The sequence below is a fragment of the Podarcis bocagei genome, assembly GCF_964188305.1.
Source record: "Podarcis bocagei genome assembly, chromosome: 7".
NCBI classification, from domain to species: Eukaryota; Metazoa; Chordata; class Lepidosauria; order Squamata; family Lacertidae; genus Podarcis; species Podarcis bocagei.
In genome coordinates, this window is record NC_138132.1 from 19,987,369 (window position 1) to 20,002,720 (window position 15,352).

Genomic DNA, 15,352 nt, shown 5'->3' on the forward strand with positions numbered 1-15,352 from the left:
CCCAGGACTGCTTCACAAACACGTTACCTGCAGGCACTACACTGGGGAAACTTACCCCAGCAGTACTGAAAGAGGGGTTGCCAGCACTGCAGAGGTCCCAAGGTAGGAAGAAGAGAGCTAGCCCTGTGACCAGTGGGGTGGAGAGGAGGAGAGAGATACTAGCTACTGCCCTTGTGTTGTGCCAGCACTGGTGGTTGGATGGTTTTCACTGCCAGCAGTTATGGTTTCCACAGTGATGCTGATGGCTGATGGAGGAGTCAATTTGGGAGGTGATAGTGAGTGAGGCGGGACTGGCTCAGGCAACTTCTCTCCATAAATGCAGGTGGCAGTGGTTGCAGCAAGTGAGATCAGCCTGGAGTGGGACATTGTTGTCAGTGGCGAGGGTGGCTGGGACCTGTACTCCAATGAGCCTCAGCTTGGGGGCAATGATGCAGGAGGAGGAAGGGGAAAGAGGGTATGGTTAGCAGGCATGTCATGGCGGTCAAGCACATGCTATGGCAGTGCAGGAGCAGCCCACCAATGGTGCAATACTGCTGGCTGCAAGAATCTGCTTTACTGTCATGCTCTGTGTAGAAAACATGTTTGCAAGGCAACACACAGCAGGACTGAGACTTTCTGTTTTCTGCAGTGTGGTTGAGGGACAACGACACAGCACTTCCTTCCCCTGCCGCTTTCCTAATCATATAGGGTTCAAAAAACTATAAATTGCATTAGCCCCATCCCTCAAATTGATCATGGTTGGGCATTCCATGAGTCGTTCAGGGTTGAGTTGGGGAAGGAGGGCAGGCACAGCCCTCGAAATGAACAAATTACACTATCCATTTCTATATCTCTGTATTTTTTTGGTTTCTTAGGATTCCTGAGCCACGCTGGGCACTTTCTGCTAGTGTTAAAAAAAAATCTACAGTGGGACAGGAAGTGTTGTGAAGATTCTCACAGAGTCATAAACAAGCTCACATTACATTCTTCACAATCTTATTTTACAGGGATGTCTAAAAGCTGTCTGAGCCAAAGTGGAACCCTCCCTTTTCTGCTCAATCATCAGTGGCAACTATTCGCATGCAAGTTCTTCAGCAACATTCTTCTGCAAAACATTTTCATATTGCTCAAACCTCTATCAATATGACTCTGATTACAATAAAATAATAATAATAAAAAAATGATGACACTTTCCTCTAAGAATCAATAAATCCTTTGGGTGTGGGAACTTCTCAGGACTGACATTACTTTGTTCAGCATGATTTTAGCTCTGTGGATAGGCAAAAAAACCTGTGGGGTGCGGGAAGCTCTAATAATGGTTATATTCAAGGAAGAAATCAAGGAAACAACATGGTCTAGAGTGGTATCCAGATGATGGGTCCCCAGATGTTGTTGGATCACAGTTCGCATCATCCCTGACCATTAGTTAAGCTAACTGAGGATGGTGAGTGTTGTCACTCAAGACTATCTGGGGGCAAAGAATGCTGGATTTCCTTCTAGACTCCAAATTGTGCTCAGCATCAGAGTACTAAAGGTATGGATTTGGTGCTCGTCCTCACCTAAGAACAGCTCTGTTGGATCAGACCAAAGTCCTCTACTCTGCATTCTGTTCTTACAATTGCTAAGTAGATGATCGTGAGGGCAGTAGCTTTCTTCCACTAGTTCTTCTGGTATTCAGAGGCACATTTACATCATAGATTTGTGAGGATTATATAAATCAAGGTTCATATTATGTGTAACACAGCCAGATTTCAAAGCGTCCTTCTTTGATTTATTCCACAGAAGTAGCAAACAGGAGCAAGACAACTGGCTTTAGGAGACACATTGTCATCCTCCTGGGTTGGCTGGGCTGCCGTCTGATATTAGAGGTCCTCAGGGCCGGCTCCAGACATTTTGGCACACCACCCCAATTATAGTTTGTTAAGGGTGCTTGTATACATACTGCTGAGGCTCATCATGTGCCCCCAACCCAGATGCTGATCCTCACTCCTGCCTCCTTCCTGATGCTGATCTTCACTTGGGAAATATGGAAATGAGAGGAGTGTAGATCAGCATCAGAAATGGGAGGAAGGCAGACTTATACAACAATATCAGACAACAAAAGGAAAGTCCCTAGGGTATACAGCAAATGATGCATTTGTTAAATGTTTATTTTCTCTTATTAAAAAAATTAAATACACGTGTAGACAGACAAATCTTTTATTGTCTAACACAATCAGCTAACACAGAATAAGTTCCTGCTTAATGTAATGTAAATAGTTGCAATGTAAACTTACATAGTGTCTTAACAGCAGTGTAAATTCCGGAGTCAGGTGCCAAGATTAAGTTCCAGTTAGACTGATAGTCCAAGATGAGTTCTATGTCAATCCATCCTTCTCTGAGTAAATTAAATATATTTCCTTTACTGTGTCCTGCAGCAAAGCTGCATTATACTGAATCAGACCATTTGGTCCATCTAACTCAGTATTGTCTACTCCAGGGATGGGTAACCTCTGGCCCATGCACCAAATTTGGCCTAGCAGGAGTCCCAGTTTAGCCCATGAGTCAATTTCTCACAAACCATGCCCACCTGCCCCGCACTTGATAACATATGGGTTGTCAGGTGTCTGGCATGTACTGGCCTGGCTACAAAGCAACAATCTGGCCCAACTACACTCTAGTGGGTTCCCATCCTCCATGGGTGGTCACTGGTGGGCTTACCCAGCAGCAGTGATAAGGATCATTAATCTTGATCAAGTTCATTAATCAGGATAGTCGAGGTTGTTTCACTGCCAAACCAGACTGGAGTGGTTCCAGATTACAGTGGTACCTCACAAGACGAATGCCTCGCAAGACGAAAAACGCGCAAGACGAAAGAGTTTTCCGTTTTTGGAGTCGTTCCGCAAGACAAATTTCCCTATGGGCTTGCTTCGCAAGACGAAACGTCTTGCGAGTTCTTGCGAGTTTGTTTCCTTTTTCTTAAAGCCGCTAAGCCGCTAAGCCGTTAATAGCCGCTAAGCTGCTAATAGCCGTGCTTCGCAAGACGAAAAAACCGCAAGACGAAGAGACTCGCGGAACGGATTAATTTCGTCTTGCGAGGCACCACTGTATCTGCTTCCTCCAAGACCTTGCACCTGGATGGCCCCCACCCTCTCAATCACCTTGCCAAGGAAGGGAATATAAGAGACAGGATGTTAGTTTGCTAAATCTCTGTATTTGGGGAAGGCCTTTATAAGAGCAGCCATGTCTCCTCTTCCAAGGCAATGGTCATAACCTTCTCCTTTAATAAAGCATTGACCACTCTCTGGGCCCATCTTGTCAATCCTTTCCCACTATATTTTACCAGCCATGACAGAAAGGGATCAAGAGGGCCTGTTGATGACCTGGCCACCACAAGTGTCCATTCTTGGGATGCAGCAACATAAACCATACCCTCCAAGTGTCCTAGAAAAATGGGGACATTCCACTTTTTATTACAAGAGGAGGGTGATCATTTTGGGTGCTATGACCTCGTGCAATTTCATAGTTCGAGTCCCCCCCCCAAAAAATGCAGGGTTTTTTGGAGCCACAATCTTGCATGGCACACCCAAACACACACTTTTGGGCACCGTGCCCAAAAATGGGGGGGGGGTCCTGTGGCACAAAATTGCGGCAACCAAAATGTTTGTTGAGCTCTCACAATAAAAAAACAGGAAGGTGGCATCCCGGATTTTGGCTTCAAAGTGTTGGAGGGTATGCGAAATGGATGCCAAGGTGTAATTCAATATTGCTTCAGGGAGCTCCACCCAGCCTGATTCAACTGTGGCATCAAAATCAGCATTGATCTGAGCGATTTCCTCCTCCAAATGATTTGCAGATGTTTTGCAACTAGCTACAGAGTGGTCCATTGTTAATGATGGAATATTGGCCTAGACCAGCCAGTTTAACACTCTGAACTGCTCAGTTACAATTGCAAACATCTCTGCCTACTGGCCATGCTGGTTGGGAACAATGGGACAGTATCAGTGAAGCTCAGATGCTGACAGGAGGAGAAGAAGCAGGCACAAGGAGAGGACAATTAACAGCAGAAAGCAGAAAGTAGGGGGAGAGCAGCTGTAATCTGAGCTCTGACCAAAGGGACAGACAGATGTGTTAGAACTACGATAGTGGGCAAGACGTTGGAATGCAGGAAAATGTTGTTGTTGCTTAGTTGTTTAGTCGTGTCCGACTCTTCGTGACCCCATGAACCAGAGCACGCTAGGCACTTCTGTCTTCCACTACCTCCCGCAGTTTAGTCAAACTCATGCTGGTAGCTTCAAGAACACTATCCAGCCATCTTGCCCTCTGTCATCCCCTTCTGCTTGTGCCCTCCATCTTTCCCAACATCAGGGTCTTTTCCAGGGAGTCTTCTCTTCTCATGAGGTGGCCAAAGTATTGGAGTCTCAGCTTCAGGATCTGTCCTTCCAGTGAGCACTCAGGGCTGATTTCCTTCAGAATGGATAGGTTTGATCTTCTTGCAGTCCATGGGACTCTCAAGAGTCTCCTCCAGCACCATAATTCAAAAGCATAAATTCTTCGGCGATCAGCCTTCTTTATGGTCCAGCTCTCACTTTCATACATCACTACTGGAAAAACCATAGCTTTAACTATATTGACCTTTGTTGGCAAGGTGATGCCTCTGCAGGAAATACGCTCTGCCAAATCTCATAGGATTTCAAAAGTGGCAGAGACGCGTGAAAAATACTGGAAGAGAAGGTGGGGGCTTCCGTGCTGGGGAAGGAGCTCAGTCCGGACAACTCCATCTTCTGGGGAGGACGGATGAGTAGAGGAGCTCCATCTTAGTTTGTTGTTTTAGCAGTAAATCTGAAATAATTAACAGCCAGAGTTGTCTTGTGTTTGTGGGAGAGACCAAGATGTAACAATGATGCGAGGTAGTCTGTGGCCTTAGGATAAAATTTTGGGGACAGCAGGCAGGGACTGGTAGGGTGAGCAGGGGTCAGTGATGACATGGTTGGTGAGTAAAATGAGACATGAAATATACAAATGGGAAGGCAAAAAAAAAAAAAACCTAAGGAAGACAATAGGTAGGACAAAAGTATAAAAGATCCTTTAACAATGTGAACAACACAACACATACATCCCAATTCTTTTTTATTAAAAAATAACAGTAACAATAACAAAAAAGAATATCCCAGAACATTTTAGCTATCAAAAGACACCAGGAATGGGTGGTCCTTTCAAGTTGGGTGGCGCAATCAGTCTTTAGAGGAGGAGGAGAAAGATTGCAGGAAGGTGTGAATCCCGGGGGAAGTGTAAGGTGAGAACTTTTTTTTTCTGAAAACAATGCCAACGGAAGACACTGGGCACAGAGAAATACCACCTATGGAGTTGGCAGCCAAGAATGAATGAATAACATTAGTCAAACTTAAGTTGCACTTTCAATCAGGAAAGGAGTTTTTGGGACGAATAAAGGTTGAGGTCCATGGCAGTAATTTCACAATAAACTAGTTGGGGTTTGGTTGTAAGGTATTTGGCAAACTGAATGATTTAGCAAGCCAATTTTGCACAAGGTGATTTCGAAAGCCAATGAATTCTAAAATTTCAGAGAGCTCAATCCCTACTCCCATCAACCCTAGCAAAGCATGGCCAATGGCCAAGGGTGACAAGAGTTTAGAGTTCAAAAAGTGAAATTCCAGACACAAAAGTTGTCAAACTTTTTTCTTACTGCTTCCAACTGCAAGCTTGTAAAGGGCTTGTAATTCTGCAACATCTTGAGGGTACCAGCTTGATAGAAGGCTAAACCACAGCTTTGGCCTTCAGGGGCAGCAACATGGGGGATCCTCGCTCAACACAACTAGAAATGTGGCTGAGATGAGTTGGACCTGCTTCCCATTCTCAGACTCTGAGCTCCATCCCTTTCTGGTATCACGTGGCTGAGCAGAGGTGGGGGAAAAGCAAAAATCACTGGCATCTATTCTTCTGCCCCACCCAACCCCACCTTACCAGGATTCTGGTGGAGCTGGGGTTTGTATGAATTTAAAGGAACTGCCCAAATCCCTGGCTGCTGGTCTTTAATCTCTTCATGATAAATTGCAGTTTCTTAATATAACAGCAGTTTTCTGAAATCATTACCACATCCTGGATGAATTCTTCTTAAACTTGCCTCATCTCCTTTAGCTATTCCCTAAAACGGTATCAAATATGTAAAAAGGAAAAAGGAAAAAGAAACAACAATTGCAGAGGCTCTGTGCTGAAATAAGTAGTTTCTCATTAAAATGGAAATGCTATTTTAAGCGCAATGACCTAGGGTTAACCCCAGTATTGGAAATCCTATTAGACTGCAGAAATCCCTATTAGTTCATTTAAATTTTCCTGATTCTTGATGGACAAAGGACTCGGATCCAGATCTCGTTTTCTACTAAAAACTTTACAGAATTGTAGAACTGTAGAGTTGGAAGATACACCAAGGGTCATCTAGTCCAGTGTTTCCCAACCTTGGGCCTCCAGCTGTTTTTGAACTACAATTCCCATCATCCCTGACCACTGGTCTTGCTAGCTAGGGATGATGGGAGTTGTAGTCCAAAAACAGCTGGAGGCCCAAGGTTGGGAAACACTGATCTAGTCCAACCCCCTGCTAGGCAGTACTATCACTCATATCCATGGGATGCACAGACAAAGCAAGGAGCACTGGTGCAGTAGGTGCAGGACATGGCTAGGCGAGTGGAGGCACTGATCCACCAGCTGACATGCCCCCTGCATTCCTGTTATAAATGAATGGGTCAAATGGGGCTTTAGCAGGGAGGCAGCTTTGAATTGATCAAGCAAATGAAAACCCACATGGGGGTTGGGGTTGAGCTCATGCCGACACTGGCATTTCCATGCCCCAGGCCATGCTGCCTTAGAATCGGACTGGGCATCCGTCATCTCCTCAGTGGGCAGAGGCCAATGCCATACCCTCTAACATTTCTGTGAAGAAAATAGGGACATCCCATTCGGATATACGGCCTAGGACCCTCGTACCTACGGGACCGCCTCTCCTGGTATGCCCCACAGAGAAACTTACGGTCTTCAAATAAAAACATCTTGAAGGTCCCAGGCCACAGAGAAGTTAGGCTGGCCTCAACTAGAGCCAGGGCTTTTTCGGCTGTGGCTCCGATCTGGTGGAACACTCTGTCACAAGAGACTAGGGCCCTGCGGGACTTGACATCTTTCCGCAGGGCCTGCAAGACAGAGCTGTTCCACCAGGCCTTTGGCCAGGGCACAGCCTGACTCCCTCCCTCGGCACTCTGCGGAGCTCTGGCCCAATGGTTGCCAGTGGCTTGATTTGAATTAATTTTATAATGAATGATTTTAGAGTGTTGTTTGTGCTGTACTTTTGTACTGTTTTATTGTTGTTAGCCGCCCTGAGCCCGGCTTCGGCTGGGGAGGGCAGGATATAAATAAAATTTTATTATTATTATTATTATTATTATTATTATTATTATTATTATTATTATTATTCCACAATGATAAATTTACTGTTTATACCCCTCTCATCTGACTGGGTTGCCACAGACACTCTGGGCAGCTTCCAACATATATAAAAGCATAATAAAACATTAAACTTTAAAAAACAAACAGAAAACCCCCCTTCCCTATACAGGATTGCCTTCAGTTGGCTCAGGGGTTGGATAACTCCATAACCTTCTGCATCTCTCCAATGAAAACAGGGACATCCTAAGGAAAATTGGGACATTCCAGGATCAAATCAGAAACCAGGACGGCTTCTCTAAATCAGGAACCACCCTGGAAAATAGGGGCACTTGGAGGGTCGACGATGCAGATGAAGGCTCTGGTGGCGGAACAGCTGCAGCTCTCTTGCTTAATTAAAAACAGGAGCAGAAATTACAGCTTAGCCCAAGTTGCCTAAGGGAGTGGTGTTGCAGTCCGACACGGCCGCAGCGAGTCAGGGTGGCCTCTTTATTGGTGTTTCGCAACTTTCTGACTTGTTGCAGGACCTTAGCCACACCTTAGCAGAGTATACGCAGAGTTCAAGAAAGCAATTGGCAATCGGCTGCAGACAGGATGGACGAAGCAGGAACCAGTAACTTGTACAGTGGTGCCCCGCAAGACGAATGCCCCGCAAGACGGAAAACCCGCTAGACGAAAGGGTTTTCCGTTTTGGAGGTGCTTCGCAAAACGAATTTCCTATGGGCTTGCTTCGCAAGACGAAAATGTCTTGCGAGTTCCTGCGGGTTTTTCCCTCCCCCCCTTTTTCCCAAGCCGCTAAGATGCTTATCAGCTGATCCTAAGCCGCTAAGCCGCTTATCAGCTGATCCGCTAAGCCGCTTATCAGCTGATCCGCTAAGCCGCTTATCAGCTGATCCGCTAAGCCGCTAAGCCGCTTATCATCTGATCCGCTAAGCCCGCTAAGCCGCTAATAGCGCTAATCCGCTAAGCCGCTAATAGCGCTAATCCGCTAAGCCGCTAATGGGCTTGCTTCGCAAGACGAAAAAACCGCAAGACAAAGAAACTCGCGGAACGGATTCTTTTCGTCTTGCAAGGCACCACTGTACTTAAAGGTGTTTATTATATACAGTGGACTATTTACAGGATCTTTAACTTGCTCTCTCTTACACGACTCACAACTCTCAACCTCCAACTCCTACTCTCGACTGAACACATTCCAGTTAGTAGGCCATAAATCATTATTCCCGTGAGAGAGCTTGACCAATCATGGAGCTGTCTCCATGCCTCTGTATCACCAGGCAGACTTTACTCCTTTACATTGCCTTGGCTGTCGACCAAACCCTAATTAACTCTGTGTGAAGCTGCACATATTCAGATTCCCAACACTCTTGACTTCACCACAGCCAGGGAAGACATCACTTCCTCCTCTACCGGCCATGCTGGCTGTTGGTGCTTGTCCATGGTTGTAGCTCATAGCAGGTGAGCCAGAGGGCAGCGTTTTGGAAGAAGACCAGAAGGAAACAAGATCCACTCTCTGGTTATACAAGCCCAGGCCTCATTTGTTGCTGGATTCCAGAGGGTCTGGCCGATTCAGGATACACACCCAATGCCTATGCCAAAGCCTGCTAACATCTATAATCAACAAAGTTGTGACCTGTTGAAATACCGTTTAGTTGCCCTGTGCTGCAGCCTCTTTATCATGCCTTCACCCAGGGGCGTAGCTAGCTGATTCGGCATGCGGAGCAGCAGGGGCAGGGCGATCCACCCAGGGGGGCACCATGGCAAGCTGCCCACAGAGTCTGCCTGGGGGATGCAAGGCCCACGCTGCAGTTTTGGGCAGCGCGGGGCCCTGAGCCACTGCGTCACTCCCAGGAAAGAAGCGTGGCTCGGGCATGCTGCAGACCAAGCCCTGCAGTAAGTGCCGCCCCCTGCGGTGTGCCATTTTGTTACCCCCTCGGGGATGACACCTGGGGTGGACCACACCCCCTGCACCCCCTTCTTATGCCCCTGCCTTCATCCCACTGCGCCTGGCTCCCCTGTACCCGGACTCACAGGTAGAGACTGCCTTTAAATAGGGACATGTACTGAGGAAGGAGAGGGAAAATCATTTGAATTTCACTTACTGATTTGAACAAAACATCTAACTCCTGGCTGTGGGTCTCTGGTCTAATAATGCATTTCAGCAGGCCCTTCCAATGAATACCACAATTTCTGCAACTTGGACCACAATGTCTAAAGTTTCAACATCTCATTCCAAGAAATGTACAGTCCCTAAAACTGCACCACAGTTCCACAACTTAGCAGCTGCCCCAGAGAAGGCCCTCTCCTGGGTCACCATACCCCAAGCTTCTGAGGGCAGTGGGACAACCTAGAGGGCCACATCTGCTGACCTTAGCACCTGTGTGCTCCACCTGTAGGGAAGGAGGTGGCCTTTTAGGTATTTGGGCCCCGAATCTTCTAAAGCCCTAAACACGAATGTGAGTACCTTGAATTGGACCTGGAAATTGGACCTGGCTGTTTTAAAACAGGGCTTATGTGCAATCATCTAATTGCTGCATTTTGCACCAATTGAAGTTTTTTTGAGTCATCTTCAAGGGCAGCCCCATGTAGAGTGCATTTCAAAAAAATTAAAAAAATGCCTAGAAGTTACTAGAGCAGGAAGGACCTAGTCATCTCTGTCCAAATAGTGTCACAACTGGCAAATCTGCCGGAGCTGAAAAAAGGCACCCTTAGCCACTGAGCTCATCTGAGCCTTCAGTGATGGTGTTGAATCCAGAACTTGGAACTGTGTAGGACATGGGAGAACATCTCTATCTCCATAGCTAGTTCCTTGAAACGGCCCTGGAGGTAGGAATGGAATCACTGAAGCACAGTTCCCACAACTCCCAAACCCTGGAGATGCACCCATAGGATACAATGGTCAACAGTATCAAAAGTCGCTGAAAGATCAAGGTGAATGAGCAGTCCCCACCATCTCTTTCCCAATAAATGTCATTAACCAGGGCTTTTCAGGGAGTTTTAAAGTACAGACCTGTGCCTAGAAAAGTGGTTCAACCAGGGTCTGGATAAGCCCTTAATTACATAGACAGTTGTACCTTGGTTCCCGAACAGCTTAGTTGCTGAACAAATCAGCTCCCAAACACCGCAAACCTGGAAGTAAGTGTTCCGATTTGTGAAAGTTTTTGGGAAGCCAAACTGCCAATGCAGCTTCCGCTTGAGTTCAGGAAGCTCCTGAAGCCAATCAGAAGCCACGCCTTGGTTTTTGATCGGTTTTGGGAGTCAAACGGACTCCCAGAACAGATTAAGTTTGAGAACCAAGGTTCCACTGTACATTGAAGGATCACCTCTCCTGCTACTGCAGGATTATGCTTATGACTAACTCTTACTTCGAGTCATACCTACACCACAAAATGCTCTCTTTCCATTGCTACTAATAATTTTGCCTTTTTAGAAATTGCCTAATAAAAAACACATATTGTACATCATAGCTATGCAAGCTGCAAAGTTCTGTGTGGCAATCTGAATGCTTGTGAAGTTCTGGAGAAAGAAAGTAGTTCCTTATTTACTAAGTTCTAGGAGAAAGCAGACAGTTCCTTATTTACATTGGCTGGATTATAGATTTTGCACAGTGTCATACTAGGGCTGTCAGTTAGCAGGATTTCCTGTTTAGAACTATCAGGTATAACGTCTTAGGACATTGGCTGAGCCATTAAAGGATAAGCTACTATAGAAGCCCAGCTCCTGTGAATACTGAACTAGTCAGATGCATTCAGTAGGTGAGTGAGATCACTTCCTTTCTTTGCTGAGTTAGTGTTGCTTTGATGTTGGGAGAGGCTAACAACCTTCATGCCTGGTGCTCCTTGGCCCGCAGAAGAGCCATTTGGAATGGGATTTATGTTGTAAGATTTACATGCCACTTGGTAGGAAGATAAAAGTTCAAACCTCAAAACTATACAGCCAGTGGAAGTGACTGGAGAGCTTTGCCAACCTGGTGCCCTCCAGATGTTATGGACTACAACCACAGCTGGGATTCATGGCAGCTGTAGTTCAAAGCATCTAGAGGATGCCATGTTGACAAAGAATGAGTTAAGGTGTGATCAACTTTTGGAGTTCTATAGCACAACACGACAAATTAAGGGCAAATGTCTGCACCTTCATTCTCTTATACCTGCTTTTTCTTTTAGCTTTAGGCTTTTTTTGGCCTTTACGTTTAAAGAACAGAATTGTTGAGCAAAATAAATTAATCAGTTCACATTCCACTGTGTATGTTGACGTTTTACTAGTCCTCTTAAGCATATCTTATAATTTAGCAGAGCAGCTTCTAACATTCTGAATGCTGATATCTTTTTGACTACAATCATTTGAAGGAACCTGAGCTGAACTGTCAACTCAATGGGAACTGACTAACTTTGTTTTGTAAAGCGATGAGAAAAAAGTGGAATTAATTCCTTGTGAAACATCTTGAACTAGCCAAAAGAGCTTTTTGTATAACCGTAGTTGTAGCTGTTTGAAAGAAATGGAGTTAGAATGATTACAATTTGTTGGGCTGGGGGAGCCAGAATTCGTATGTCATCATGCAGGCTCCAGAAGGAACGTTGTAGATGTTCAAGGAGCAAATGATCAGAGCGCCAGGGGAAGGGGGAACTTATATGGAATCTGCAGATTACCTGAACCACTTTCTTCTGCTGTTTTGTAGTCATGGCAAAGAGGCTGCTGCTGCTTTGGAACTGGCTAGTGCTCCTATATGGTGAGTTTGGTACTAACCAGCAACTGGCAGGTTGACCCTACAAGGGAGATTTTTCTTGTACTGTTGTCTCTGTGGGGCAGTTGCAGATGCTGACAGAACAGGGACTTACTCACAGCCTGGCACATTTTTCATTGACTGAAAAATCTACTCCATGACTGTGGCTATCTGGCACAGAGCCTACTGTAAGGTTACCAGTTTTTTTCAATGAATCCAGGGACACTTTTCAACTTCAATGGATTTTATATGGGGACTGATTTGTAAATCTGGGGACTGTCCCCGGGAAACGGGGACGTCTGGTAACCTTAGACTGTTGGCCATGTTAACACATGCCCAATCCCTACCATGGTGGGGAACCTATGTCCAAAGTTGTTGGACTCCACCTCCCATCACTCCCAGCCAGCACTGCCAATGGTCAGGAACAACAGTGCCAAGTAAAGGGGGCCAAGAGGAGTGCCCCCCAAAAAAATTCAGCGAAGGGCCTGAGACCCCTCAAAGTTCCATGTATCCACACCAAACATCAGCATGCTCCGTGACATCAGCATGCACTATGGCATTTGACACAGGACAAGCATGCGGCAGGGCATGCTGATGTCATGCACATCTGCCATGGGGCGTGCTGATGTCATTTGCACATGCCGCATGGTGTGCTGACATTGCACAGCCTGTGGCTCATCTCAGGCAAATTGCCACATCTGTTTCTGTTTTCCCTGGCCTCTGAATTTGCTGAGGTCAAACAGGTATGAGGTGAACAGCAGCAGCTTCAGTTCCTGGGGAGCTGCCCTGGTCTGGCTGTTGCTCTGCAGCTTACCTGGGGCACCTTGCTCACCTGCCTGTCTGGGGCACTTGTTCACTCACTGAGCTCCTGCCTGCCTCCTTGCCCTGTCTCCCTCCTCCTCCAGCACTGCTGTCCCTTCATCATGCTGCAGTTTGTAGCACCACCTGTGGGTAGATATACAAACAGCAGCATGACAACTTCCTTATATTTTATTATTTAGTAAATATCAACCAGCTCTTTAAACACAGGTTTGCTAGTTAAAGTTAAGAAGTTCCCAGCAAATTAAGTACACCCCTTGCCCCAGAATGCTTTGGTGACAGCAGTCATCAAATTAAAAGATGTCTGCTTCTTGGGAGAAAAGCAATGACAAACCTAGACAGCATCTTAAAAAGCAGAGACATCACCTTGCCAACAAAGGTCCATATAGCTAAAGCTATGGTTTTCCCAGTAGTGATGTATGGAAGTGAGAGCTGGACCATAAAGAAGGCTGATCACAGAAGAATTGATGCTTTTTTGAATTACGGTGCTGGAGGAGACTCTTGAGAGTCCCATGGACTGCAAGAAGATCCAACCTCTCCATTCGTGAAGCTGAGGCTCCAATACTTTGGCTACCTCATGAGAAGAGAAGACTCCCTGGAAAAGACCTCGATGTTGGGAAAGATGGAGGGCACAAGGAGAAGGGGACGACAGAGGACGAGATGGTTGGACAGTGTTCTCGAAACTACCAGCATGAGTTTGACCAAGCTGCGGGAGGCAGTGGAAGACAGGAGTGCCTGGCGTGCTCTGATCCATGGGGTCACAAAGAGTTGGACATGACTAAATGACTAAACAACAACATATTTTAAAACCTCATTTTTTCAATAAAACAATAGTCTCCTTGCCAAATATTAATTAGCCATGTTTCCAATTCATGTCACTCTCGTTTTTTCCGATGTGTGACATAAAGTTATATGAACTGCTGTCTATTATAAAATGTCTAGATGTGAAAGATGAGGCTTGTTTGGTATCCAAAAGATGCCTAACTAGGAAGGAGAGAGCATCATATCTTATGGCTAAGTTTGGCTTTAAAATTAACATAGAAACAAAAACTATAAATACTGCCTTCCTGACAGTGAATGAGTGTTCAAAGTTTTTAAATGGTGCCAGCCACGAAAAGTTTGTCATTTTCTTCTTCTATGAAATAGCTTCTGGAAAAATCTTATTCTGTTGTCCAAGTGCAATGGGGGAAAGAGATTATTTTGAATTCTGCTGGCAAGAGTGTCAGACAATTGAAACTTAGGTAAAGGTAAAGGGACCCCTGACCATTAGGTCCAGTCGTGGCCGACTCTGGGGTTGCGGTGCTCATCTCGCTTTATTGGCTGAGGGAGCCGGCGTACAGCTTCCGGGTCATGTGGCCAGCATGACTAAGCCACTTCTGGCGAACCAGAGCAGTGCACGGAAACACCGTTTACCTTCCCGCCGGAGCGGTACCTATTTATCTACTTGCACTTTGACGTGCTTTCGAACTGCTAGGTTGGCAGGAGCAGGGACCGAGCAACAGGAGCTCACCCCGTCGCGGGGATTCAAACTGCCAACCTTCTGATCGGCAAGTCCTAGGCTCTGTAGTTTAACCCACAGCGCCACCCACGTCCCCAATTGAAACTTAGAATCATAGAATTGTAGAGCTATAAGATATATTGAGGGTAATTATGGGGATTGGGTGGTATAGAAAGGAGTGGCATGTAGATAATCATATCTTGGTGGATTATTTCTAGGAATTGTCAGGTGCTCTTCTGTTTACTTTAAGGATTACACATGATAAGGGAAGGTGGCAGAGGTTTATAGTGAAAGGAAGGAACACGTTTACCAGATGCTCTTTCAATTCAGCTTGCTTAGAACAAGAGGGACTAGGTAGTGAAGTTTCTCTTCAGGCCTCTCAAGACCACAAACAAAACTTCTTAGAGCACAGCTTTAAGTTGTTTGCACTTGACTGATTATCCCTTTCAATCTGCCTTTCAGGATATTGTGGAGCAAGTACCTGTGGGAAAGAACTTGTCACAGCCTTCCTGAAGAACTACTTGCCAAGCCAGCACAATGTTTCATTTGAGCTGCTTATCACTGGATATCAACCTGCCACCACTGTCACAGTCACAGTGAACAAGTCTACATTGGCTGTGACATTCAAAGGGAAGGGTTATCCTGCAGGAAGCAAGCTTGTTGTTGACCTCAAAGCCTTCCAAGCAATCCAGCTGCAAAGCTCAGTTGATTTATCAGGCACCAAGGTTGAATCAGTTGCGTCCGTGGCTGTTTTGAGTGGGCACAGCTGCGCCATGCAATTCACAACTTGCGACCATGTTGTTGAGCAGCTCTTGCCTGTTTCCAGCTGGGGTACCAACTTCATAGTTCCCACCCCCCTCACCTTCCAAACCAAATTTGAAATTGTGTATGTCATTGCTTCCCAAAAT

At 45.8% G+C, this 15,352-nt stretch overlaps 1 protein-coding gene and 1 long non-coding RNA gene across 2 annotated transcripts in view; both read left to right on the forward strand.

Moving 5' to 3' along the window:
- LOC308591533 (IgGFc-binding protein-like) overlaps nucleotides 1–1,223 on the forward strand; it is a 32,905-nt gene extending 31,682 nt beyond the window's left edge. The window contains exon 19 of the mRNA XM_081202298.1: nucleotides 987–1,223. Coding sequence (XP_081058424.1) covers nucleotides 987–996 — 10 coding nt within the window. The 3' untranslated portion in view covers nucleotides 997–1,223. The remainder of the gene's footprint in view (nucleotides 1–986) is intronic.
- A 9,789-nt stretch (nucleotides 1,224–11,012) lies between these two features.
- On the forward strand, nucleotides 11,013–15,051 carry LOC308592291. The gene is made up of 3 exons (XR_014010463.1): nucleotides 11,013–11,162; nucleotides 12,083–12,133; nucleotides 14,907–15,051. It is a non-coding gene; the product is annotated as an uncharacterized lncRNA (long non-coding RNA).
- Nucleotides 15,052–15,352: the final 301 nt, after the last annotated feature.